This window comes from Felis catus, chromosome B3, assembly GCF_018350175.1.
Source record: "Felis catus isolate Fca126 chromosome B3, F.catus_Fca126_mat1.0, whole genome shotgun sequence".
Lineage (NCBI taxonomy): Eukaryota > Metazoa > Chordata > Mammalia > Carnivora > Felidae > Felis > Felis catus.
The window spans coordinates 74410514-74434530 of NC_058373.1; the positions used below are offsets into that span (position 1 = coordinate 74410514).

The following is a 24017-nucleotide window of genomic DNA, read 5'->3' on the forward strand; positions in this document are numbered from 1 at the left end:
CAGTCTGATAATCCCCCTAAGGGCACATTCCCTTCCGTTGTCCTTCAGAAATGTAAAAGAGTATATACTGTGATGTGCACTTTTGTGCAATACAAGAAAGATTCCAGGAGGTCAGGAAATATTTTATTGGCAACTAGGGACATAGCCATAAGAGAGGGAAGCACACAGGACTGCAAACTAAAACCCAATGGCCACCAAGGGCCCTTTGGGTCAGGAACACCGCATCCTGGGGTCCTCACGGTCTTCCGCCAAACAAGACTGGGCATCCAGGAGAGGGGGCAGTGGCTCTGGTGTCCCACAGAGTGAGAGGGCATATGATGCCTCATTAGGAGCGACAGGGTAAGGAGGTAAAATGGAGGGAGGGTCCATCACTGCCTAAGGCCACCTCCTCCTCTCAGAGCCAACACCAGGTGAAGGACTGAACCACCTAGGATCTTGTAATCAGCTGCTGTCTTCTCATCATTCCTGCAGGAAAAGGCGGCAAAAAAAAAAGGGGGGGGGGGATTAGAAATACCATCTAGAACAAGATTCTTATGCTTAGTTTTTTGAGTCTTTCTGGGGGGTCTATGAATGCAGAAAGAATTTACATCTTTATTTTTACTAACCCCTTAAATGAAATTTGATAAATTTTTTTAAATGTTTATTTTTGAGACAATGTGGGAAATAGAGTGCAAGCGGCGGAGGGGCAGACAGAGGGCGACACAGAATCTGAAGCGGGCTCCAAGCTCTGAGCTGTCAGCACAGAGCCTGATGCAGGGCTCGAACTCACGAACCGTGAGATCATGACCCGAGCTGAAGTTGGAAGCTTAACCGACTGAGCCACTCTGGCACCCCTATATTTAATTTTGAACATAGACAAAAAACCCACAGTGGTATTAGCAACATGGGTGACCTGTGGACAGAAATTTCATAACATAACTGTTTGCAAGTATTTTGAAAATATATCAAAATTATGGTAATTATTCCTACCATTAGATCTTAATGTATTAATAAACCACATATGTTATTTTTTCACAAATTTGTTTTTAGTATCTTGAGAACCGTATCTCATTATCATTGTTTCCTTTGTAAATCTATGTATTTTATTTTATGTGTGCAAAAATCTTATCCGAGAAGGAGTTCATAGGATTCACCAAATCACCAAAGGATCTCAGGCTCCTCCTCCAGTATTTGCTCCCTCAACCTCACAACTATGTCCAACTTACATCTGTTTTCCACTGTAGATGAGCCGCTGCTGCTGTGGGGGAATTCCCTCTTTCTCCTCCACACGCTCCTTGATTCGCTCCACCTTTAGGGGTACAAGTAGTCAGGGGCTGCTAAGGGGTAGAACCATGGAAGTGGAAAGAACAAGAGCTATGCAGATAGCATGAGAGTGAAAGGACTAAGTTCATCAGCACATCCAAACAAATGTGCATGTAGGGAGACACGCATGAAAAAGTATTGGCCATACATTACCTTGTCTGTGGGTTCAATGTCAATCTCAATCTCCTTTCCGGTCAGCGTCTGCAACAGGCAAGGGTTTCATGAGTCCTACAGCCTAATATACAACTGGTTTTCTAGGTAAAACACCCTGTCTTAATCTCTGGGGAATCTACATCTTCTGAAAGAAGCACATTGTCAGCAAAGCTGCTTTGAAGAATCAGAAGGCTTTGACCATATCCGTATTTATCAAACACTTTTAGGCAGTAGACAGCTTTGAGAGGGCATTTGACCATTTGACTCTCTTAATCCCACACGTCATTTTACCCATCTTCCCACGCCCACCCCATTAGAATCCATGAGAATACTGGCATTCCCTTGGATGAGATAGCAATAAGAGACGTCCTAAGGAAAGCATGCCTTTGTTCCCTGTATCAAAGTTAGAAATTAACATTCAGATAATTCAAAGAATTCTCAAGGACCCCAGAGACCACTTATGACAAGTTTTTTCAATTAACACTAAAATTCAACATTCTATTCTGTAACTTCTCCAGACTTCTACCTAAATACTAAATTTCAGCTGTAGCTTCTTGACCTCTTCCACAGGCTCAGGGCTGCTGATAATACACATAATAATTACACTGATCATACACTTACAAATGTACTTCATCCCATCGAGAATGAGAAAGAGAGAGAGAAGTGGAGCTCACCCGAAGGGGGACTCAAACTCATGAACTGTGAGATCATAGAGCCGAAGTCAAATCCTTAACCAACTGAGCCACCCAGGTGCCCTGTCATAGCCAACGTTAAAAAAAAAAATTTTTTTTTAACGTTTATTCATTTTTGAGAGACAGAGAGACATACAGCATGAGCGGGGAAGGGGCAGAGAGAGGGAGACACAGAATCGGAGGTAGGCTCCAGGCTCTGAGCCATCAGCACAGAGCCTGACATGGGGCTCGAACTCACAGACTGCAAGATCATAACCTGAGCCGAAGTCGGTCGCTCAACTGACTGAGCCACCCGGGGGCCCCAATCATAGCCAACGTTTAACACTTTCCAACAGTCAGAAACTACACTGAGTGCACCAACACATTTAATCATTGCAACTAAGTTAGGAGATATATGTATTATTGCTATCACCATTTTACAGATGAGGAAAATGGGGTTTGGATAGATTAAAAAGCATATCCATGAAGTCAAAAGGAGAGTGTGGACCCAAACACAGACTCTCTGGCCACAGAGCCTGAGGTTTTGTTTGTTTCTTTTCCAGCTCTGTACTCAGTACCGCCTAAGTGTCTCTGGTCTGATATTAAAATCCAATGTATAGGATTGTAATAGGTTCACAAAACAACAAATGGTCTCTACTTATGGTATTCACATAGACCAGAATGATGACAGTACTTAGGACCTAATTTCTCAACTATGAGAATCAGTTCAGTACTAAGAATATTTAAAAAAATATAAGAGTAGTTCTTTTAGAGTTACCTCTTTGGGTGAAAAAGAATACATCACAACAGTGATTCCCAAGTTTCTACCCCAATCCAAGCTGGCTTGTGAAAATTTATGGTAAAATGGAAAAAATAATGACAATAGTGAGATTTTCATAAAGCTAAATATATTCAGCTGCTAAAATATCCTTTCATGAAGGGGTGCCTGGCTGGCTTAGCTGGTGGAACATGTGACTCTTAATCTCGGAATTTTGAGTTTGAGCCCCATGTTGAGTGTAGAGGCTACTTAAGAAATTTTTTTAATTTTTTAAAAATTGTTTTTATTTATTTTTGAAGCAGAGAGACAGAGAATGAGTGGGGGAGGAGCAGAGAGAGAGGGAGACACAGAATCCGAAGCAGGCTCCAGGCTGTCAGCATAGAGCCCGACGTGGGGCTCGAACTCATGAACCATGAGATCATGACCTGAGCCAAAGTCGGACACTCAACCGACTGAGCCACCCAGGCATCCCAAGAAATTTTTTTTAAAATGTCCTTTTATGAAATGACAGAAACAATATATGGTGCTTTTTTAAAGCCCTTTCCTAACAAAATGAAAAGTTAGCAATTCTGTGTCATCCATAAATTATTTCACTTTACTGATCTTAATACTTTAAATGCAAAGATTCTTCAAGCAGATAATCTATTTCTAGGTTAACTAACTTGGAGGAAAAACTTGAAACCTGAGCAATGTATTCAAAGAGAAACATGTGTTTACTCAACAGAACAGGTTTACTGTAAAACATTAGGAAAAGCTTAATGCCTGTCAATAAGAAAACTATTAAAACTATGGTACATCCATAGACTGATACACTTACTATGCAACAATTTATACACTAATGTGGAAAGATCTAAAGAATGTATAATTATATGTCATTTTCCATATATAGCAATACACATATGTATATGTATAGAAAAAATGATTAAAAGCATACATATCTCCTATAGTAGTGATTATCTTTGAGAAGGAGAATAGGACTAAGGGAAGGGTTTATCAAGGGTAACTCTCCCTTTATCTGCACTATTAAAGTTTCTAATAAAAATATACCCCTTTATCACATGAATAATAATAAAACAAATATTCATTCTGATTTAATAAAAAATTTTAAAGAGTAAAAAAGACCCTTAGAGAAGGCCTAGAACTGCTCCCCCAAGGGTAAGGTGCTTGGATCTAATGACAGTAAAAAAAAATTACTGGCTTGTAAAATTTAAAACTCTAAGACTGGCCCTTTGTTTCTGACTGTAGAAACCCATGAATGTATCCAGAGAACAATCTGGTAAAGCGGTGTCCCAGCAGCATCACTTCTGGGAAGATAATCATGACTACGCTAAAAAATATACCTATGATAATGGTCATTACAGTCTTTTGACACTCAAAAATTACAAGCAATCTAAGTATTAAATAGTGGGTTAAATAAATTATGACACAAACATAGAAGAAAAATTACGTAGCCCTCAAATAATCTGTGGAATAATGGTATAATTCCAGTTTTGTTAAAAAAAAAAAACAAACAACACCACAAAACACATACGTGTATTTATACGCTTTCAAACGAGTGTAGAAGGGTATATACGTGAATGTTTTTGAGTTATGACATTATGGATGCTTTTAATTACATTATTTATGCTTTTCTGTATTTTCCATTTTTTATACCGTGAATACACTGTAATGAGAAAAACATTATTTTTAAAATAATGTTCTTGATGGGAGTATAAGGAAATGATTTTGTAAAGCAGCACTGTCCAAAAGATATAAATGTAATGCAAACCACATTACAATTTAAAATATACTAGCAGCCACATATTTTAAATTTTTTTTTTTCAACGTTTTTTATTTTATTTTTGGGACAGAGAGAGACAGAGCATGAACGGGGGAGGGGCAGAGAGAGAGGGAGACACAGAATCGGAAACAGGCTCCAGGCTCTGAGCCATCAGCCCAGAGCCCGACGCGGGGCTCGAACTCACGGACCGCGAGATCGTGACCTGGCTGAAGTCGGACGCTTAACCGACTGCGCCACCCAGGCGCCCCAACAGCCACATATTTTAAAAGTGAAATTAATTTTAACACTCTTAAACCCAATATATTCAAAATATTATTACTTCAATGTATAATCAATATAAAAATTAGTATTTTACATTCCTTTGTTCTAACCAAATGTTCAAAATCTTGTGTGCATTTCATACTTATAGCACATCTCAATTCAGATGGTAGATTTCCATCTGATGTACTGTATTTATACTGTGTTTAAATTTCATAACTTACAGTTGAAAAAGTAGACTTACATACCTAAACTGTTCCAAGCAGACTTAAAAGTTTTCCCGATAACTGAATAAAGTCTCAGGCTTTATATTTAAATTAAGTAAAATTAAACACAAATAGATAATTCATAAACTTAATTCCTCAGTCTTATTAGCCACATGTCAAGTGTTCAATAGCTCACGTGGCTAATAGCTACTGTTGGAGCGTTCCAGCTAATATATCAAGCAAAAATAAAATTAGATATACCCATTTTGTAACCTCCAATGAAATAATAGATCTAGGCAATAATAGGTCTATAACATCATAGAAAGCAAAAAAGGTGACAGAATTACATACCATACACCATCTATGACTTATTCTCACAAGTACACATACAAAAGACTAATCAAGCCTCTAGATCTTATATGCCAATCGACATGAAATACGGGGAAACATGGGAATATAATCAGCAAAATCCAAACTGTGGGAGACTCCACTGGAAAAACCACCTAGTTTATTCAACATGAAAAGGGGGAAAAAAGGGGAATTACAGGTTTTTTTTAAAGAGGCTTAAAATCCGTATCAACCAACTGCAATGTATGGCTCTTAGTTGGACTCACATTCAAACAAACTGTGTAAAACAAAAGAGAGAATGGGAAAAATTTGATGACAGTGATAAATCACTGTTAATTTTTTAGATATGATAATTACAGTTCCATTAGGAAAAAAAGAATCGTTTTTTACAGATATATACTGAAACACATACAAATAACATATGCTATCTGGGATTTGCTTCTTAAAACATAAGGTAACGAGAGTTGGTGAATATAAGTAAGATTGGCCATGAGGTGACAGCACTTGAAGCTGGATATGGGGTGCATTATATCCTTCTCTCTCCTGTTGTGTATGTTTGAAACAGTTCATAACTAAAATTCAAAGTCCTGTAAAATAAGCATCAACCTTTCAAACTGGAAATATCAATCCCATTTTTTCATTCTTATAACACAATGTATCAATTGGCAGTGTAGGTGATGGACCCCATTGTTTTATTCTTTATTGGTTGTCATGAATGAAGTGGCTTGAAATGGAGAAAAGTGCTTGTAAACACTGAAATGCTATTCAAATAAAAAATATGTTCGGGTTTAAAAAAAATCAGAGTAACTGAACAATTTTAAAAGATATTCTTGATATCTCATATTGTGTTTCTTCCTCCAAATCTGGTCATTGTCACCTGGGAATACATTCAATGATGTTTGAACCTAAACTCAACATACTGCTTGCTTTAGGCACTTGAGGGGATATAAAAAGAAATTAAGGGATCCAGCCTTTGCCAACAATGTTTTTCAAGTCAAGATTTACTACCAAGAAACGACGAGACATATAATTAATAGAACTAATATAAAAGGAAATGCCATATTGAATAGGACTATCCAAACACAAGGTATGACGACAAAGTGCTATGGTGGGTGAAATCAACATCAATTTAAACCTGAATGAAATTAACATTTCACACCCATTATAATAGCTAAAATAAAAATGACTGATAGGACTAAAAGTTAGCTAGGGTACAGAACAGCTGGACTGCTTATTCACTGCAACTGGGAATGTAAAATGATACAACCCCTTGGAAAACTGGCAGCTTCTTTTAAACTTGCATACATTTACTACATGATCCCAGTAATTTTGTTGCTAGATTTATAACCAAAGGAAATGAAAACATAGGTCTACAAAAAGACTTGTATAACAATGTTCATGGAAGCCTTATTTATAATAGCCAGAAACTGAAACAATCCAAAAGTCCATCAACAGGAGAATGGATAAACAAACTGATACAGTCATTCAATTAAATATTACACAGTAATAAGAAGGAACTACACAGATATAACAGACACAATGCTAAGTGAAAGAAGCCAGACACAAAATTATATATTCTTTAACTCCCTTTATATGAAATTCTAAAACAAGCAAAACTAACCTATGGAAATTTCATAGGGAAGGGGTGAAAATGTTCTAGATCTTGTTACATGGATGTATAACTGTTGTTAAAAACTCATTCAACTGAACCCTTAAGAACTCCGTTGGTTTAAAGTTAAAAACACAAATGTGTTTAAAAAAACAAACAAACCATGAATGAGAAAACTGGGGCTTAGATAGTAAAGAAGACACTAATGCAGAATCTGGGGTTAGGGAGTACTATAATGAGAAAGAACTATAAAGAAAACCTGTACACTATGATTTTTTTTGTACGCCATGTCATGGCTTAGACTAAACTTTAGAGGGGGTATGTGGTAGGAAAATCTGGTTAGAAGTATTACAGAGAAATAAAGACATAAATTAATGAGACTTCGGACCAGGATAAGGATAATGGGAATGGAAAGAAAATCAGGCAAAAAAGAGGTTATCGAAGGAAAAATTTGGTTCTATAAGCAAACAATGATTCTAAAGAATTACATTCCAGATACCTGCTAGATTGATGGGATCGATACATGAGATGAGTACTGGGAAGATGACCTAAAGCAGAAAATGATGTATTTAATTTTAGAAAGACAGAGACGAGGCATCAAGACAAGATTTAAATCAGGAGGCATTCACTGTAAAGGACTGCAAAAAGAGATATAGAAAAAGTCAGCTACGGGGAGAAGACAGTTGAATTCGCAAAGGAACCCTGCTAAATAAAACCTACCATTTGTACACTAAGAGCTAATTGCTTTTGTATATACTTAATATATTAAAAAATGCAGCTAACAAAAAAGAAAGAGAAAGATGAAAGGCATAGGAACCTGTTTGTGGAGGCACAAAGAAAAGCATTTCAGGAAAGGAGACTAACAATTTTAGAGAAACACTAAACAAAAATGGATTCAAAGAGAAAATCTAGAACCCTGCTACTCCGGGTAGTCCCTGACAAGCAGCATCAGCATCACCCGGGAGTATGCTGGAAATACAGAATCTCAGGTCTCATCCCAGACCCACTGAATTAGAATCCGCATAACAAGATCCCCAGGTGATTCTCATGCACTTTTAAATTGAGAAGCCCAACCAGAACACAGTATTTTCTTAAACTGCAGGTCTCAACCCATTGGTGGGTTACGAAATCAACACAGAACAAAACTGGAAATATCAAAGCATATCACACATGGTAAGTTTTTTGTGTTTGTAAGGCACGTGAGGTAAACATTTTTAGAGTAGGTTGAGATTTTTTAAGAAGTTTACAAAACATTGTACAAAGTAACCTCTTCTTTGACTAAGAGGATGTGAGAATTCGTATCCAAAAAGCATTTTAGTGTTTCTCAGACTTTGACAGTGACTCACAATAATACATATGTACTAGTAATACATACATGTGTTTAACATACATATAAAACGAAAACCAAAATTCGTGAAATACTCTAATCCAGCAGTATACCCTGATATTTCTATGTTAACGTTGTTTGCGACCCATTAAATGGATTTTATAATTAGTGACTCTTGTAGCCACTACTAAAGGTTTGAAAAACAAAGATTTTCAACAAGCTGGCCTCCATCCTCAGCCAAGAAGTGGTTTGGAAAGAATGAAGAGGTTAACAATGGCTGGTAAGCACGGTAAATTCACTAAAAAGCTGATGAAAGAACAGACTTACTCAGCAGGAAAAGGCCAAACTAACGTTGCACTGCGTCAGTTTTTAGTTTCTGTCTCTCTGTCTGAAGGTACGAAAGAAGCAATAGCAGATAGGACTAATGAGTGTTGGCAATTGGTATAAAAACCACGGGAGAGACAGGGATGAAGGAAAACACCACCAGTACCAAGAACTAGGGCAATGATAACTAACCTGCCTCAGTCACAGAAGTGAGGCTGGTCCAGGAGGCCCGGCTCAGAAAGGCAGGTGCTGGCTGAACACACTCCCAGCTTTGGTTCCTGAAGGCCGGCTGTCACACTGGCGACAACCAGAAAGGCTTACAGTCTAGCTCCTAGGAGGCCCTCGGTTCCCCAAGCTAACGTTTTTGTACTGTGCTTGGAGAAGCAGGTAAGCTGGGCAGTGCAAAATGGAGATCACAGCTTATTCCAAGAATCCGAGAAGGGGAGCCAAGCTGCTGCTAGGCCTTCTCTATGACCGCGGGGGTTCGCATACAGCGATACCCCGGACAAAGGCAGCTTCCTTCTGAGTCACGGCACAGTCTTGGCCGAGAAACCAAGACAAGCAGAGACCCTGGGGTGATCTGGCGGGGCCAGTGCCCAGCTCTCAAACCCTTCTTGGGGCCCCCCACTTCCCATCACCCCTCGCGCGGAGCCCTGAGGCTGTCAGCACCCTCCAGGCTAGGGAAAGGCGTGGTTTTCCTTCCCCGCTTCTCCCGTAAGGCACAACGGCCAGCCCAGTACCACAGCGTCTTGGCAAGGCCGGAGGTGCTCCCACCTTCACTTTAATTAGCATCTTCTTCCCAGTTTGGAGCTGCACACAGATAACTTGATGCTTCTACCGCTGCGGTCGCCGCTGCCGCTCCCCAGCAATCGCCTCTGGGAGTCACTTCTGCTTCCGGGTCACTGCCTGGCTCCACCCCTCTCACCCCGCCTCCTTCCTTTCATCGGGTTGCCGAAAGGCTCAAGAATGCTCCTGCGTTTCGTTTTTGTGGTGTCGTAAATAAAAAGAAGGCGGTGGTTTCGTTACGGCAGAGATGATACCTCCGCGATACTTAGAGTCCCTAGCGAGCCAGGGCTTGGAAAGCGGTGGGCGGAACGAACTACTCCCATCATGCCGGGGGACAGCTCCGCGCGTCCCATCCTGGGAATCGTAGTCTCCCGCCCCTAGGGTCCAACGGCAACCTCGGTGTGTGAACTCTGTTACCCAGAAGGCCTCGCACGGCCACCGCCGAAAATAGAATGCCTCAGTTAATTCTTTTCGCCGGCAATTAGCGGAACCTGTTGGCGTGGCCCACAAGGCTCAGCGGGGCTTCACGAGCCTAGTTGCTAAGCAAGGGCGACTTTGGTCAACTGCCACCTGTGCCACGGCGACAGGAAGTGAGTACCCCTATTCCGGAAACTAGTTGTGGGAACCCCCTATTTCTTCTTACCCGCAAATCAGTCTCTTACCCCAAATTGCTCTTTGCAAGGGTGGGAGAAGGAAGAGTAGTGGGGGGAAGGAATACACATTTTTAGGGTCTCTCAAGACTCCATCCCAATTCTTCTCCCCAACAACTGGTACCTGGGATGGAGATACCGGGTAATTGTAACCATGAGACAGATGAGATGACAGTCAATGAGCTTCAGCCAGTGCCCTGACCTTCCACAATTTAAGCAAGGAGAGAGATGAGTTATGCAGTTAGCTCTAAGAGGGCATTAAGGCCTATGGGGAAATTGGTTCAGCTCCCCCCTCCTGACTTTCCCTACCTTCCAGCTCTCAGATTGGTCGCTATCCCGAGGTCCCTGCCATGCCTCACATCGATAACGACGTCAAACTGGACTTCAAGGATGTCTTGTTGAGGCCCAAACGCAGTACCCTTAAGTCTCGAAGTGAGGTGAGACTGCTTTCCTAGTTGCACTTGACCCCAAGCTCCTGATGGGCCAGTACTGAGAAAGAGTCCTAGTTCTTGTCCTCCTGCAGTACTCATTCACCTGACGAATAAAATGCTCAGTTTCCTGTTCATATCTGCAGGTGGATCTCACAAGATCCTTTTCATTTCGGAACTCAAAGCAGATGTATACTGGGATCCCCATCATTGCTGCTAATATGGATACTGTGGGCACCTTTGAGATGGCCAAGGTTCTCTGTAAGGTAGGACTTCCCTCATGCAGGTTCCTCACTGGTGTCCAGTTATATGGGCTGACTGCAGAGGTACCTGCATCCCCATCCCCACCCCCACCCCAAGTCAGCTCTCCGGCAAGTAACAGGATGTTTCAACTTACTATTTTATCCATTTTCTCCAATACTAATGCTCTTTATATGATAAGTTCAAAGGCATGCCTGAAATAGTAAGATTCAAAGCTAAGTTTCCCCCCATTTTTCTGATAGATAACTTTCACTTTTGTTCTGACCAGCAGTTTATATACACCCTGCCAACTTTTTCCACCACCCAGGTCACCCGCTCCAAATCACATTCATCCTTCCAGTTACACCATCGTTCAGGACACTAAATATTCACTGTTTTAGTCCAGAAACTAAATACAGTGTGAGCATTCAAAAATTCCTAGCTAGAAGATCCTAGAGAAGCAGCTTACTAATTTTCTTTCTTTTATATATGCTATACTTTTTTAATTTTTATTTTTTAATCTTCCTCTTCTTTGAATCCTAGGTTCCTGGGAATTCCTGTGCTCAAAATGGAATGTGTTTTGTTTTTTTTTTTTTTTAATGTGTTTTTCTTACACACAGGTTATTGTTCACTTTGAAAATAGAAGATGCTGCTCCCATCAGTAATATTACCTGCCTCTATACTTGTAGCTGAAAAGGTAGATAGTTATTCTGGGCACTCAAGGAACATATGCATTCTTCTGGTTAATCTATGTAGCCCTGATTGATGGATTCTGCTGCTGCTTGTGGCTCTGTTAGCCTTAAGGACTTCATCTCCCTTTGTCTATTTTTGATTGCTGTAAGTCTTTGTGGAATGTCTGTTGTCACTTCTCTGAAGTTGATAGTTACACAGTTTTAGTACTTTTTTGCTGTTGTCATTCACTAACTGCTTAGGAATCTTCTTGTCCATTGTCCGCCTGCTCTGCCCAGTAGAGTTGAGGAATAGTGACTCTGACTTCAGCATTAACAGACATGCTATAATACATGGACTTTGTGGGGACTGTTTTAATGCTTTATGTTGAGACTGGCTTTTCAGTACTGCTGATGAGTGCTAAAGAAATCAGGTTTTAGCGACAGAGCCAAGTTTCACAGTAATCATAAAGCTGGATATAAGCGTCTTTCTTCTAGGTCTCTAGCTCGGTACATAATTGGATGTACTCATCATGTCACACTATATCAGTATATCTCCAAGGTCTACTGACCTTCTAGGGTGATTTTTCTTTATGTATCAGCATGTGGATAGCAGAGTGTTGCTGAGAAAGCGGAATTCAATACCAGATTAAGCGAGGTAGTGTTGATGAGTTAAGTATAGCAATAATATGTCCTTACTGCTGGCTGATACATGACTTCCTTGGATTTCTTATCAGTTGCAAGATTTGGGTTGTCTCTGCCAACTGCTCTCTTGTCTATTTGCATGTCTGGACTTTTAAAGCACAAGTACCAGTATTCACAGCTGTCTTTGAATGCCTTTCTCAAAGCATTGGGATATTGTTTGCAATTTGATGACCTAGGGAATTCAAGTCTGAGGAGTTAATTGTATCCTTAAACTTGGTTGACCGAAATAGATGGAATGAAATAGACTTTTTAGGTTGGTCCATGTCTCCAGAAAATTTGTCCTTTACTCCAGTGGAGATGGAGAAAGAATGGGGTAGCAGTTTACTGGCTCCATTAAGGTCTGACCTCTTGTGAACATTTAGACTCACTGAATTATTGGACCAGAAGATACCAAAAACTAGGTTGATTCAGTACTGGGTTACCATAGGAGGAGGGGCTGAGTCTGTGCAGGCAGACACTGGCTCTGTCCACCCTCTTCATGGTTATGTTCTTGTCTGCTGCTTGTCCCACTGCAGCAGGAGCTCGTCTCTGTCACCTTTTAAGTCAGAAGCCCCTGTATCTTCTGACAGGTGAAATCCAGTCCAGATGACTTAGTACTTGGGTCAGGGTGTCGGACAAGCACTAGCTTATGACAGAATGCCCTACTGGTTATTTATAGGGAGAATAAGGGCTAAACTAAACCCAACTCAACCAGTGGCTTCTTCAAGTTGCTTTCCAAAGTTCATTTTCTTCCTCAGAGAGAATACTTACTATAAAGGTCTATGTCTAGAAAAAGAGTTGTTAGTTCTCTCCTTTTTGATGACTCTTTCTTCTCCCCAGTTCTCCCTCTTCACAGCTGTCCATAAACACTACAGCCTCGAGCAGTGGAAAGACTTTGCTAGCCAGAATCCTGACTGTCTTCAGGTAATCTTAGTCTTTTCCTGGTCCCTTCTTCATCCCAGTTTTCCCGGAATCTTTGTTTGTTTGAGAGAGCACATGGGTGTGCATGAGTCGGGGAGGGGCAGAGAGAGAGAGAGAATCCCAAGCAGGCTCCACGTTGTCAATGCAGGGCCCAACGTGGGGCTTGATTTGACAAACCATGAGATCATGACCCGAGCCAAAATCAAGAGGTGGACATTTAACCGACTGAGCCACCCAGGAGCCCTTCTAGGAATCTCTGTTTGGCTTTCTGAGGACTAACCCTCACCTTCCTAGCCTGCCGGCTCCTCACTGGGTCTTTTGTGACATGCCACAGACTGTCTCATGCCTCCCATGCCAATGGCTCTGTTTCTCTCACAGCATTTGGCTGCCAGCTCAGGCATGGGCTCTTCTGACTTTGAGCAACTGGAACAGATCCTGGAAGCTGTTCCCCAAGTGAAATATATATGCCTGGACGTGGCAAATGGCTACTCTGAGCACTTTGTGGAGTTTGTAAAGGATGTACGGAAGCGCTTCCCCAAACACACTATTATGGTATGTTTCTATTACTCTGTAGTTGGTATGTTCCTCTTCCTCCCACTCTTTCCTGACACTCCCATTTTGTTACATCATTTCTCCTCCGTTGCATTTTGATTTTCCTAGACCGCTTAATCATGGCTCTGGGTGATCATCCATGGTCCCATACTTAAAATATATAGATTGGTTAGTGCAGTTATCTCTGTCCCTTTTCACATGCCTTGTGCCCACCTATGGTGTCCACTGAAGTGGACACGTACTAGAATCGTATTAAAGGAGTCGCATGAAAATAAGTTTTATTTATTTATTTTTTTACAAGTTTTGGGGAGTGATAAGGCCTTATTTTCTCCACAGCATCAAGGGGTCTCTGTACTGTCCACCAAAAATAAATAGAGCTGTGCAAATGGGTATTTAGCTTATATTACCACGTTTTCCCCTTTGCCTGAAGCCAGAGATTTTATGATATAACAGATGAAGGACAGGATATGTTTGGGTCTCTTGGCAGGGACGGGGAGATAAATCTACTGTAAATCAGCTTTGGCCTTGGTCCACTTGTACCCCAACTTCACCTTAGTGCAACAGCGCCACTGGCCACTCACCTCCTTACCTCAGCTTGGGAAGCAGAGTTCGTTCCCAGTAGAGGGACCCTAGGTACCCTCTTTGTAATACTGTTGGAAGGTCATGGTCCAGGCATACCGTATATGAAAGCGTGCAGCCTCCTCTCGTTTCCAACCCCAAGAGTGCTCTGTTTTGATTGCTCTGTCTCAGGCAGGGAATGTGGTAACAGGAGAGATGGTGGAAGAGCTGATCCTCTCTGGGGCTGACATCATCAAAGTAGGAATAGGACCAGGTAAGTTGGTTTACGGGGGGCCACTGGCTACCTCTCCAGTGGCGAACGCCTGTGGAGCATGCTACTCTTTTCATTGTGTTCTTCTCAGGTTCCGTGTGCACCACTCGGAAGAAAACTGGAGTGGGGTATCCACAGCTCAGTGCAGTGATGGAGTGTGCAGATGCTGCTCATGGCCTCAAAGGCCACATCATTTCAGTAAGGCCAAGGGCAGGGGAGGGAATGAGGCTGCCAGACAGCTGAGTGTTCTGGGTGTGGAGGCTGTGGTAGCGGTGGATCAGAACTCCCGGGTTCCCGTCAGCTTTGAGGTGGGCCGTGGGGACATCGCTCCTAGTACTTGGGAAATCCACGTTATCTCTTCACAGTGCTCTTCACTTTGCAGGATGGAGGCTGCAGCTGTCCAGGGGATGTGGCCAAGGCTTTCGGTAAGGGTGCTGGGAGAGTGTGGACGGAGGGTCCTGTAGAAGAGGATAAGTCACCTCTGAGGGCCAAGGATCAGGCTTGGAAAGACTGAGAAAGCCGTTCAGATTTTTTGACAATATGAACTAATGACCCTGAAGCCCGTGGTGTCACCTGGGGCAAGCCAGCAGGGGAAACCCTGAGACTCTGATACAGACTGCACAGCATGCCAGCTCCATCTGTAGCATCCCTCAGACTGTTGGACTAAAGTTAGAGACCTTTGCCCCTAGGACACTTGGAGTCTCTTGTTTAGCTGCACATAGTACAAAGAAATGACCAGATGGTAAAAGCAGCAAAAAAAAAAAAAAAAAAAAAAAAAAGAGCAAAACCCAGGCAAGGAATCTCCAGAGGCTCTTTTTAAATTCTTGGGGAAATCAGGCTTACTCAGGAGTAGAGGCCAGAGCAGAGCAGGCCTGTGTGGGTTGTGGGTCAGCTAGGGAAACAAAACCAGGAAGATGTTAGAATCATTGTCAGGACTGAGAATTTGGCATGAGTTGCTTCCAGGGGTGGGCATATGGGCGCGTGGGCCAGATTCAATTCTCTTTTCCCCTTGTTGATGCTGGCAGGGGCAGGAGCTGACTTTGTGATGCTGGGTGGCATGCTGGCTGGGCACAATGAGTCAGGTGGTGAGCTCATCGAGAGGGATGGCAAGAAGTACAAGCTCTTCTATGGGATGAGTTCTGAAATGGCCATGAAGAAGTATGCTGGGGGCGTGGCTGAATACAGGTATGTGCAGAGGTCCAGGAGCTGAGGGTTCCTGGAAATTGTGACTAAGCAGGGTGGTGGCAGAACTCTGGCTGCTGGGAAATGCTTGATACATCCTTGGAGGAAAAGTGGTGAACTGGGGCTAAATGCTAGAGACTGGGGAGGTGCTGTCGGGGTTAAGAAATCCAAAAAGAAAAGGTTAGAAAATTTTTCCTCCTCTAAGGGCCTCAGAGGGAAAGACAGTGGAGGTGCCCTTTAAAGGGGATGTGGACCATACCATCCGAGACATCCTTGGAGGCATCCGTTCCACATGTACCTACGTGGGAGCAGCTAAACTGAAGGAGTTGAGCCGGAGAACCACCTTTATCCGAGTCACCCAGCAGGTGAATCCAATCTTCAGTGATGACAGCTAGACCTGAGCAGCAGTGCCCTCTCAAAGCACTAGCAGCCTAGCACAGGGCCTCCTGATGGGCTCCTCACACACGCCAGCTACTATGGCTATTTATCACTCGGTTATTTCCTGTTGCCTTACTCCTGAGGGCTTCTGCAATAAATCTGTACTCTGTATGCACAAAATGCCCAGGGTACTCACTGGGGAGGAAGCAAGGAAAGCAGGCTGAGAAAATGAAGTAAGGTAATCAAATGCAAATCTGGGGACGCAGCATCTGGAAGATTATGGAAAGGAAAAGATAATGACTCCTGCCTAAGTGTTTAATATGGCCTTGGTCTGGATGAGTTACTCTCCTGATATCATGTTTTGTTAATGAACTTCATTAAATAGTATCTTTGAACACCTAAAAAGCTCAGAAATGTTGATGTGTTTTAAGTATCTCAATAAAGAGATCTCAATGACTATAAGAGATTCTGTATCTTTCTGCACAAGGCTGGCATCTGGGTGCTGCTCCGGGACAAGTGGAAGTGGAGTTGGCACTGACCCAGTAGAGTCAAAGACAGTATTTTTCCATGAAGTATCTCCATTTCAGTGCCACCACCCCCAGGTAACCTGGCAGCATGAGAATTTACAAAGTACATTCTGGTATCAGGGCACATAGATATTTTTAGAATAGCAAAGGGAAATTTCTCTTCCAGGCTATCAACCCTTCTTGGCACATCTGAACAACATTTTCCATCGGAAATAAAAAGGCAAAGGAATTCCTCCAGCCCTGGAGAAGCCAGTTCTAAGGAATGACCTACACTGACTTTATAGAAGCCTTAATTCCCCTTTCTCACACCAAGACAGTATTTTAATAAATCCAAATCTTAATTAACAAGTATTACAAAGTAATTTTAGCAAGGCAGTCAGGGAACCCAAACCTGGGCTTCCACTTTATTTCCACTAAACTGTATGTAGAGCTCAGGGAGACAGGTGGAGTGCAGAGAGAATTCCAGTCCTATCATAAGTGTCTAGACCTGTCTGCATGGTCATGGAAGGGACAGACACAGCACTGGGGCCAGAAGTAGGGAGGTATTCATAGAAGGTGGGGATCAAGGTGTCAAACTTTGTCTTCTGATAGTTTTCCAGAGACTCCTGCAGAGAAGGGAGCAGGGAGATCCTATCATCGTCTTATTCCCTGAGCCCTCCATATTCTGGAGCATGTGGGGTTTCTGTCTTGTTCTGCTCATCCTCTTCCCCAGCTTTCTGTTCCTTCCTACTCACCCTTCCTTCCCTCTGGTCATTTTCTTCTTCATCAGAGTCCAAAACCAAGTCCCCTATGGTAATGACAGAGCTGCACAGAGATGGGGGACACACTGCAAGAAGGAAACCAGAGTCAAAGTACCCTTTTAGGTGAACAGGCCCTGAAGAATCCCCAGGAGAGGAGGCTGGCTCCTGACCCAAGACACTTACCTGGCTTCCTAGCCTTAGGAGGTGATAATGACAGTCTCAGGGGGTCCATGGGGCAAACCAAGCAATTCCTGAAGTGGGAGCAAGCAAAGAAGATAAGGTAACGGAAAAACAGGCAAAGAATGGGCTGTTTGCAGGGAGAAGCAACTGTTCCACTCACTCTTCTTTCTCTGAAGCAAACAAGTCAACTGGGTTCTCCTTCAGAGCTCTTCCCCCCAGGGTCTGGGATGGACTCTTAGACTTTCCAGTGGAAGCTGCTCTCATGCCCGCAGCACCTGCCAGATCTGACGTGTGTGTTTCACGTTCTTCCCTGCTCTCAGGCTCAGATATGATCTGGCTTGGTGAACCCAGATTCCTAAAGGGGAACAGCATGACTGTAGGGCGCTCCTTATGGTCTCCCTTAGTGGATGCCCATCGGGACTGGATTCTTCGCCGGCCTAGAGGGGCCAGATTGAAGTGGTGGCCAGCCAAAGGTTCTGGGTTCTTCCTTGAGGCTAGTCCCCGAGAAAGGTATGAGCTAGGCCTGGCTTTTGGCGATGGATCATGAAGTACTAGCTTTGGTTGCTGAGGAGGACTCTGCTCCATGGGCTCTGTCACGCTCACTGAATCAGTAACCAAGCGCTCTGAAAAAGAAAATGAAGCTCCTTATAAATAAGAGATAGTAGCACAGCTCCATCTGGTTTCTTATGCCTCAGGCCCATGTAACCCTTCAAACAGCCCATCTCAAAAGGTCTCCGGCCAGTCTACCCCCAAGTTCCTAGTTCTCCCAGATGGTCCTAGTACCTGGAAGTGGCCACCCCATGTCCACACCATATTGGCTCAAGGCAAAAGAAGACGTGATAGAAACTCCAGGCTGCATCCAGCTCAGCACATCTTGAAGCTGTGGGCAGAGGGTGAGAGGCATGAAGACCACAGTCCTTGATACAACCATCCCACACTCTGCCCTTATTTGGCCCCAACAAAACCTGCTGTGCCTGCAATGCAGGCAGTGCTTTTTCCAGCTGACACAGGTATTCAAAAAACAGCTTTTCCATGGCAGCCAAAAAGGGTTCCCCATACTCTTGTTCAAGTTCCTGCAGTGAGGAGAGAAGCAAGTCAGAAGAGGGCTAGGGAAATCAGCCACATAACAGCTTCCAAACCAGCCAGTCTCACCTGCAGCTTGGAAGCCAAGTCCACTGGGGTCTCTGCTAGTTGCTTCACCTGTTGGCAAAAGGTTTTCTGTGCCTCTGAGATCTTCCTCAGATCCTGCTTTGTCTGTTGAGGATAAGGAAAAGCAGAAAACTTAGGGTCACCAGGATCCAGTGGCCGGGAGAAGCCACTTTGTGGCACCGTGTTAACGGGAAAGGGCTCGTACCAGGGATTACTCACAGCTTTCGGGTCCCGCACTACAGGTCCAGACTCTGGGAAGTGGTGATGTAGAGCATTCAGAACTTGGGCCCACGGCCGGCCCTGCAAGATCAGCTCCACCACTACCTGTGAAGGGTACTAAACTCAGAATCTCAGGGCAAGCTGCCCTTTTCCAACCAGTCCCAACGCCAAGCAGTCGGCCCTGTCTGGTCCCCTCGCATCCCGCCCCTTTCCCGTCTTCCAGTTCCTAATGGCTCCAATACCTTGGCCTTTAGGCCCATACACAGGCGTTCATGGTGGCGGTAGCGAACCAAGCCAGGGGCAGCAGCGCGCAGTGATCGCAAAAACTCTAACACCCGGGGGAAATGCTCCACGCGGCGTCCCCGCACCACTTGCCAGGTGGCCGCGGCTGCGAAGCGCAGAGCCGCGGGACCGGCCCCCGGGGGCGTGGCCATGGTCGGCGGGCTCCGCCCCGGGGGCAGTCCCTATGGGTTCCTTCTTCCAAGGCGAGCCTTCTCCACTCCTCCTAGAGGCGAAGCTTCCGGTGCCTCTCAGCGGCTAGGCTATTTGGATCTGCGCCGGATAATTCACGATCCGATCCCTTCCATAGGTCACCAGAATCCTGGAGGTCTTCAACTCGGGATGGAGCCTGAATGAAGAAGCTGGCCAGCTACAATAGCACCAGATTCGCTGTTTTCCACACCGCCGCCCCTGCAGCCGAGGGCTACCCCACTTCCGGCCCCTGCGGCCAGTCTATCGGCCCCGGAAAAGGGCGGTAATGGAGAACCAATAGGACATCACACAGGGAGACGTGACATCGCGTCATAAGGCCACGCCCCAACAGATAGGGCGTCCCTTCCGCCCCCGCTATCTCCGTCCGGTGCCACAGCCGATCGTGGCTCTCCGGACCCCCGCCGTTCTTCGCGGAGCGTACAAAGTCACGTCCTTCGGCAAGGCGTGGCTTGGTTGTGTGGAAAGCGAGGATCATGCCTTGCCCTTCCCCGTCGTCTTCTCCATTGAAATACGATTCTTCAAATCCTGGCCTCAAAGCAGCGCCAGCAAAGCCTTCCCGGCGACGAGCCACCTCCAGTAAAAAATTCGACTGTTTCTTTCACAAAACAGGAGAGGGCGCCCGTCTTTAAAAAATAAAGTACTGAGCAAAGTTTGAAAAGATACATCAGGTTGTTAACTTGGTTTTCTCTGGATGGTCAGACTGTGCTTTTCTGTGTTTGATATCTTTCTTTTTTTTTTTTTTTTGTACCCTGTAATTTTAAAATAAATGAAAAATTAGTTTTCCTTTTTCGGATTTCTGTTGTTGGCTTACTCCAGTCAGCCCCTCAATGTGATCGACTTACTTGTCTGTCTCCTTGTCACTCTTCCTGGTGCCTCTCCTTTATTTTCATCACCAAGTACAGAACCCGGCACACAGGTTGTATTCTTTAAATGTTGGTTGAATGAGATGCACCTGGGTGGCTCATTCCGTTAAGCGTCTGACTTCTGCTCAGGTCATAATCTCACAGTTTGTGAGTTCCAGCCCCATATTGGGCTCTCTGCTGTCCGCACGGAGCCTGCTTGGGATCTGTCTCTCTCTCTCTCTCTGCCCCTTCCCCGTCACACTCTCTTTCTCAAAAATAAATAAACATTAACATTTTTTCTTAAAAAAAAAAAAAAAAGTTGGTTGAATGAATTACCTTCCCTGACTACATTGTAGGGATTTAGTGGAACTACCCTTGTCTTGGACCATCTCCTCTCTTAGAGGTAGTACCTGCAGGATCCCTCCTTGAGCCACCCAAGGTCATTCTGCTGAGGTGATCCACAGAGATTTCTGGACAGAACACTGGACATTATCTTCCCTTTTAAATTCTGCTCTTCCTCCTGGGCTTTATATTTCTGTTCCGGGCACCTCTCCTCACCTGTGGGTTAGAAACCCAGACCATAGCCCTTAACTCATTCCTCCCTCCTCTCCACATCCAATCCATCATCAAGTCTAATCAGTTCTACTTCCTATGGAAACTTCCAACCCACCCCCATTTTCATTCTCACTCCCTCTTTCCTATTTCAAGTTTTCCTGTCTCTCACCAACCTCTCATCTTCAGTCCAACTCTTTTCTTATTTCTTTTCCACGTTGCTTTCATCATGAATCTTGTGAAATGCAAAACTGATCATATCATTCCTAACTGAAAGCCCTCTCTTACATTCAAAAGAAAGCCCAAGCTCCGAAATATGGCAAAAGGATTTTTAATGATCCGGCCAAACTTCTCTTCATCCATACTCCTTGCCACTTTGCCCTTATGCACCTATATGCCAGACTTCATCAAATTGTTTTCATTTTCCAAATATACCGTGTTGTCTTACATTTCTGTGCATGGTGCATACTGGATGATTCCTCTGTCCTCCATGCCTCTTGGACTTCACTTTTTCTCATCTTTTGTGGTTCATCCACCTCCATGAAGCCCATCATAGTCCTCTTCTTGGGATCCTCAATACATCTTTTTATCACCACCATTGTCACACAGAACCTATCTTGGAAGGTTGTTGTAAGGATTAAATAAATTAGTAAATATAAAGCACTCGAAACAGTTCCTTGGGGCGCCTGGGTGGATCAGTCAGTTAAGCGCCCGGCTTCAGCTCAGGTCATGATCTCTCCGTGGGTTTGAGCCCCACATCGGGCTCTGTGCTGACAACTCGGAGTCTGGAGCCTGCTTCGGGTTCTGTGTTTCCCTCTCTCTCTGCCTTTCCCCCACTCACACTGTCTCTCTCTGTCTCTCAAAAATAAATAAATGTTAAACAAAAAAACAATTAAAAAAGAAAAAAAAGAAAAGAAAAGAAAAAAGAAAAGAAAAGAAAAGAAAGGAAACAGTGCCGGCTCATAGTAAGTACTACATATGCATTGTATTCTGAATGTTTACATGTCCGTCACCCCCACTGGGTGGGAGCCTCTTGAGGGAAGACCTTGTTTCTTTCTTGTACATACAGCACCTTGTTTGTATGTTTACAGCTAATACAAACAGCTTCTTTTTTAGCCTTCTCTTTTACTGCCTTAGAAAACCCCTTGTCTTACAAGTCTTCTTAAATTTGAAGGTTCAAGAAGACAAGTGGTCAGAACTGAGAACTTTGGGCACATAGTCTCATGGCTACTGCTGGCCCCAGAAGGGTGTGGGCAGGGAGAACAGTACAGCAGAGAAGAAAAAGAGAAGGTGATTGTTCTCAGTCCTTACCGTGCATAGGAGTCAACCTCTTCGTGATCTTGTTAAAATACAGACTTCTTGGCCTCTGCTCCAGGGATGCGGGTTCATGAGGTTTATGCTGGCACCCAGAAATCTGAATTCTTGATTAATGTCTCAGTTGATTCTAATATAAGTGGTCTAGAGACTATGCTCAAAGAACCCCGGGGTAAGGGAACAGTTTCATTCAAACCAAAACCAAATCTTCCAAGTCACCTGAAGGAAAATTTCCAGGTAGAAGAGAGCTATACAAAGGGTATTGACTCTGTATCTCCGAACCTCAACTTCCCCTGCAGTTTCCTGTCTCTGATGAGGGACACCTGTCCCTGTATCAGTGGCTGGCACTCAGTTGGTCCTCTTCCACAAACCTGAAACCCGGGGGTTTTCTTATTACTGCTCCTCTCCACCCTCCACACAGCTACATCCCATCCTTCCCCAAGTCGTGTAAATTCGATCTCCTAGGGACTCCTGCAAGCTTTCCACTCTGTCTCCAGCACCACCACGCTGGCCCAAACTACCATCTCTAGCATAAACAACTAGAGTTGCCTTCCAGTCTGTGTCTCTGCTTCCACACTAACCCTGCTCCAATCTATTCTTGACACTACAAGCAGAGCAATCTGTTCAAAACACAACCTGGCCATGTCATCTCCAATTCCTTAAAGCTTTCAAAGGTTTCTTACTGCTCCAGGGAAGACAAAGATCCTGAATCTGACCTATGAGGCGCCTTGTGTGGCCCTGCGCCCCTCAACTCCTCAACTCCACCTCCTCCACTCTGCCCTTTGCTCCTCTGCCTTGGCCACATTATCCTTCTTTGAGTCTTGCTTACTCTTCCAGACTCCCTCCCACCACGGGATCTTTGCAGAGGCTATTCCTTTTGTCTGTAGTGATCTCCCTTCCCTTTCTGCCTAAATATGGTCCAGGGTCACCTATTTAGGGAAGGCTTTCCTAACCACCACAACCAGGCTAGGTCACATGCCTTTACTATAAACTTTAGAGCTACTTACTTTGTCTCATGCAGTTATTCAGTTCATCTGTTTCTTTCTCAGACTGCAAGCTCCACAGGGCAAGAACTAGGGTTGTCCTGTGCGCCACCACTTAGTTAATTGCTTGACACACATCATTAAATGTTTGTTTAATAAGTGAAGGAATGGGTCCATTAGCCACCACCATGGCTGGACCCTGCCAGTCAATGTCACCTGTAAAACTCGGGTCCAAATGTGGACAAACATTCCCTTTCCAGGGTAGACCTTAGAACAGTTGAAGGTAGCCATTATTTTAAAAAATTAACTTTATTTTAAATAAAGTTCAGGGGTGTCTGGGTGGCTCACAGTCAGTTAAGTGACTCTTGGTTTTGGCTCAGGTCATGATCTCACAGTTTGTGAGTTCGAGCCCCCAAGTCGGGCTCTGAACTGACAGCCACAGAGCCTGCTTGGGATTCTCTGTCTCCCTCCCCTGCTTGCTCTCTGTCTCTCTTTCTCAAAATAAATAAATAAACGTTTAAAAATAAAATAAAAGTGCAGGGGCAACTGGGTGGCTCAGTCAGTTAAAGCCTCTCTTGATTTCAGCTCAGGTCATGATCCCACGGTTTGTGAGATTCGAGCCCTGTGTCAGGCTTCTGCTGACAGCAGGGAGCCTGCTTGGGATTCTCTCTCTCTCCCTCTCTCTCAAAATAAATAAATAAGCTTTAACAAAAAAGAAAGAAAAAGGTAGGAAGGGAGGGAGGGAGGGAAGAAGAGCAACCATTATGGTCTTATCCATAAATCTGGGAAACATTTATAAGTCACATCTTGTAAATTTTTGCTTTTGTATTTGTAATTAGCTCCACCTGGCTTACTATCCAGAAAATAAAATCTTCCTTTTGGTGTTTTTACTTCTTTTAGAATTTTCCAAGCACTCCGTCCAAAAGGCCCAGCCTTCTAGCCTCC

The 24017-nt window shown here is 43.9% G+C and overlaps 3 protein-coding genes across 10 annotated transcripts; 1 reads left to right on the forward strand and 2 right to left on the reverse strand.

Annotated features, from left to right (window-relative positions):
• Positions 1-101: 101 nt before the first annotated feature.
• Positions 102-9670, reverse strand: NEDD8 (NEDD8 ubiquitin like modifier). The gene is made up of 4 exons (XM_003987511.6): positions 9531-9670; positions 1456-1503; positions 1206-1288; positions 102-465 (listed from the first exon to the last, which is right to left on the reverse strand). The coding sequence occupies exons 1-4, from the start codon at positions 9546-9548 to the stop codon at positions 369-371; spliced, it is 246 nt and encodes an 81-aa protein (XP_003987560.1). The 5' UTR covers positions 9549-9670; the 3' UTR covers positions 102-368.
• Positions 9671-9960: 290 nt separating this feature from the next.
• Positions 9961-16536, forward strand: GMPR2 (guanosine monophosphate reductase 2). Of its 5 annotated transcripts, none has more exons than XM_003987513.6 (10): positions 9966-10132; positions 10509-10629; positions 10767-10886; positions 13053-13136; positions 13512-13685; positions 14436-14517; positions 14606-14712; positions 14897-14939; positions 15540-15699; positions 15902-16536. In XM_003987513.6, exons 2-10 carry the CDS (start codon positions 10543-10545, stop codon positions 16089-16091), a joined length of 1047 nt encoding a protein of 348 aa, XP_003987562.1. In that variant the 5' UTR covers positions 9966-10132; positions 10509-10542; the 3' UTR covers positions 16092-16536. The 5 variants fall into 5 exon arrangements, with proteins under 5 accessions (XP_023111372.1, XP_003987562.1, XP_044915646.1 ...); XM_045059711.1 differs by lacking the exon at positions 9966-10132 and adding an exon at positions 10173-10334; XM_023255604.2 differs by lacking the exon at positions 10767-10886 and having other exon boundaries at positions 9961-10132.
• On the reverse strand, positions 13947-20040 carry TINF2 (TERF1 interacting nuclear factor 2). 4 transcript variants are annotated; one of them, XM_006932775.5, is made up of 9 exons: positions 19132-20036; positions 18890-18994; positions 18674-18775; positions 18487-18594; positions 18305-18401; positions 17682-18144; positions 17525-17592; positions 17336-17427; positions 13947-14972 (listed from the first exon to the last, which is right to left on the reverse strand). In XM_006932775.5, exons 1-9 carry the CDS (start codon positions 19321-19323, stop codon positions 14886-14888), a joined length of 1314 nt encoding a protein of 437 aa, XP_006932837.2. In that variant the 5' UTR covers positions 19324-20036; the 3' UTR covers positions 13947-14885. The 4 variants fall into 4 exon arrangements, with proteins under 4 accessions (XP_006932837.2, XP_003987563.3, XP_019688417.2 ...); XM_019832858.3 differs by lacking the exon at positions 13947-14972 and adding an exon at positions 14976-16343 and having other exon boundaries at positions 19132-20038; XM_006932774.5 differs by lacking the exon at positions 13947-14972 and adding an exon at positions 16964-17206 and having other exon boundaries at positions 19132-20040.
• Positions 20041-24017: the final 3977 nt, after the last annotated feature.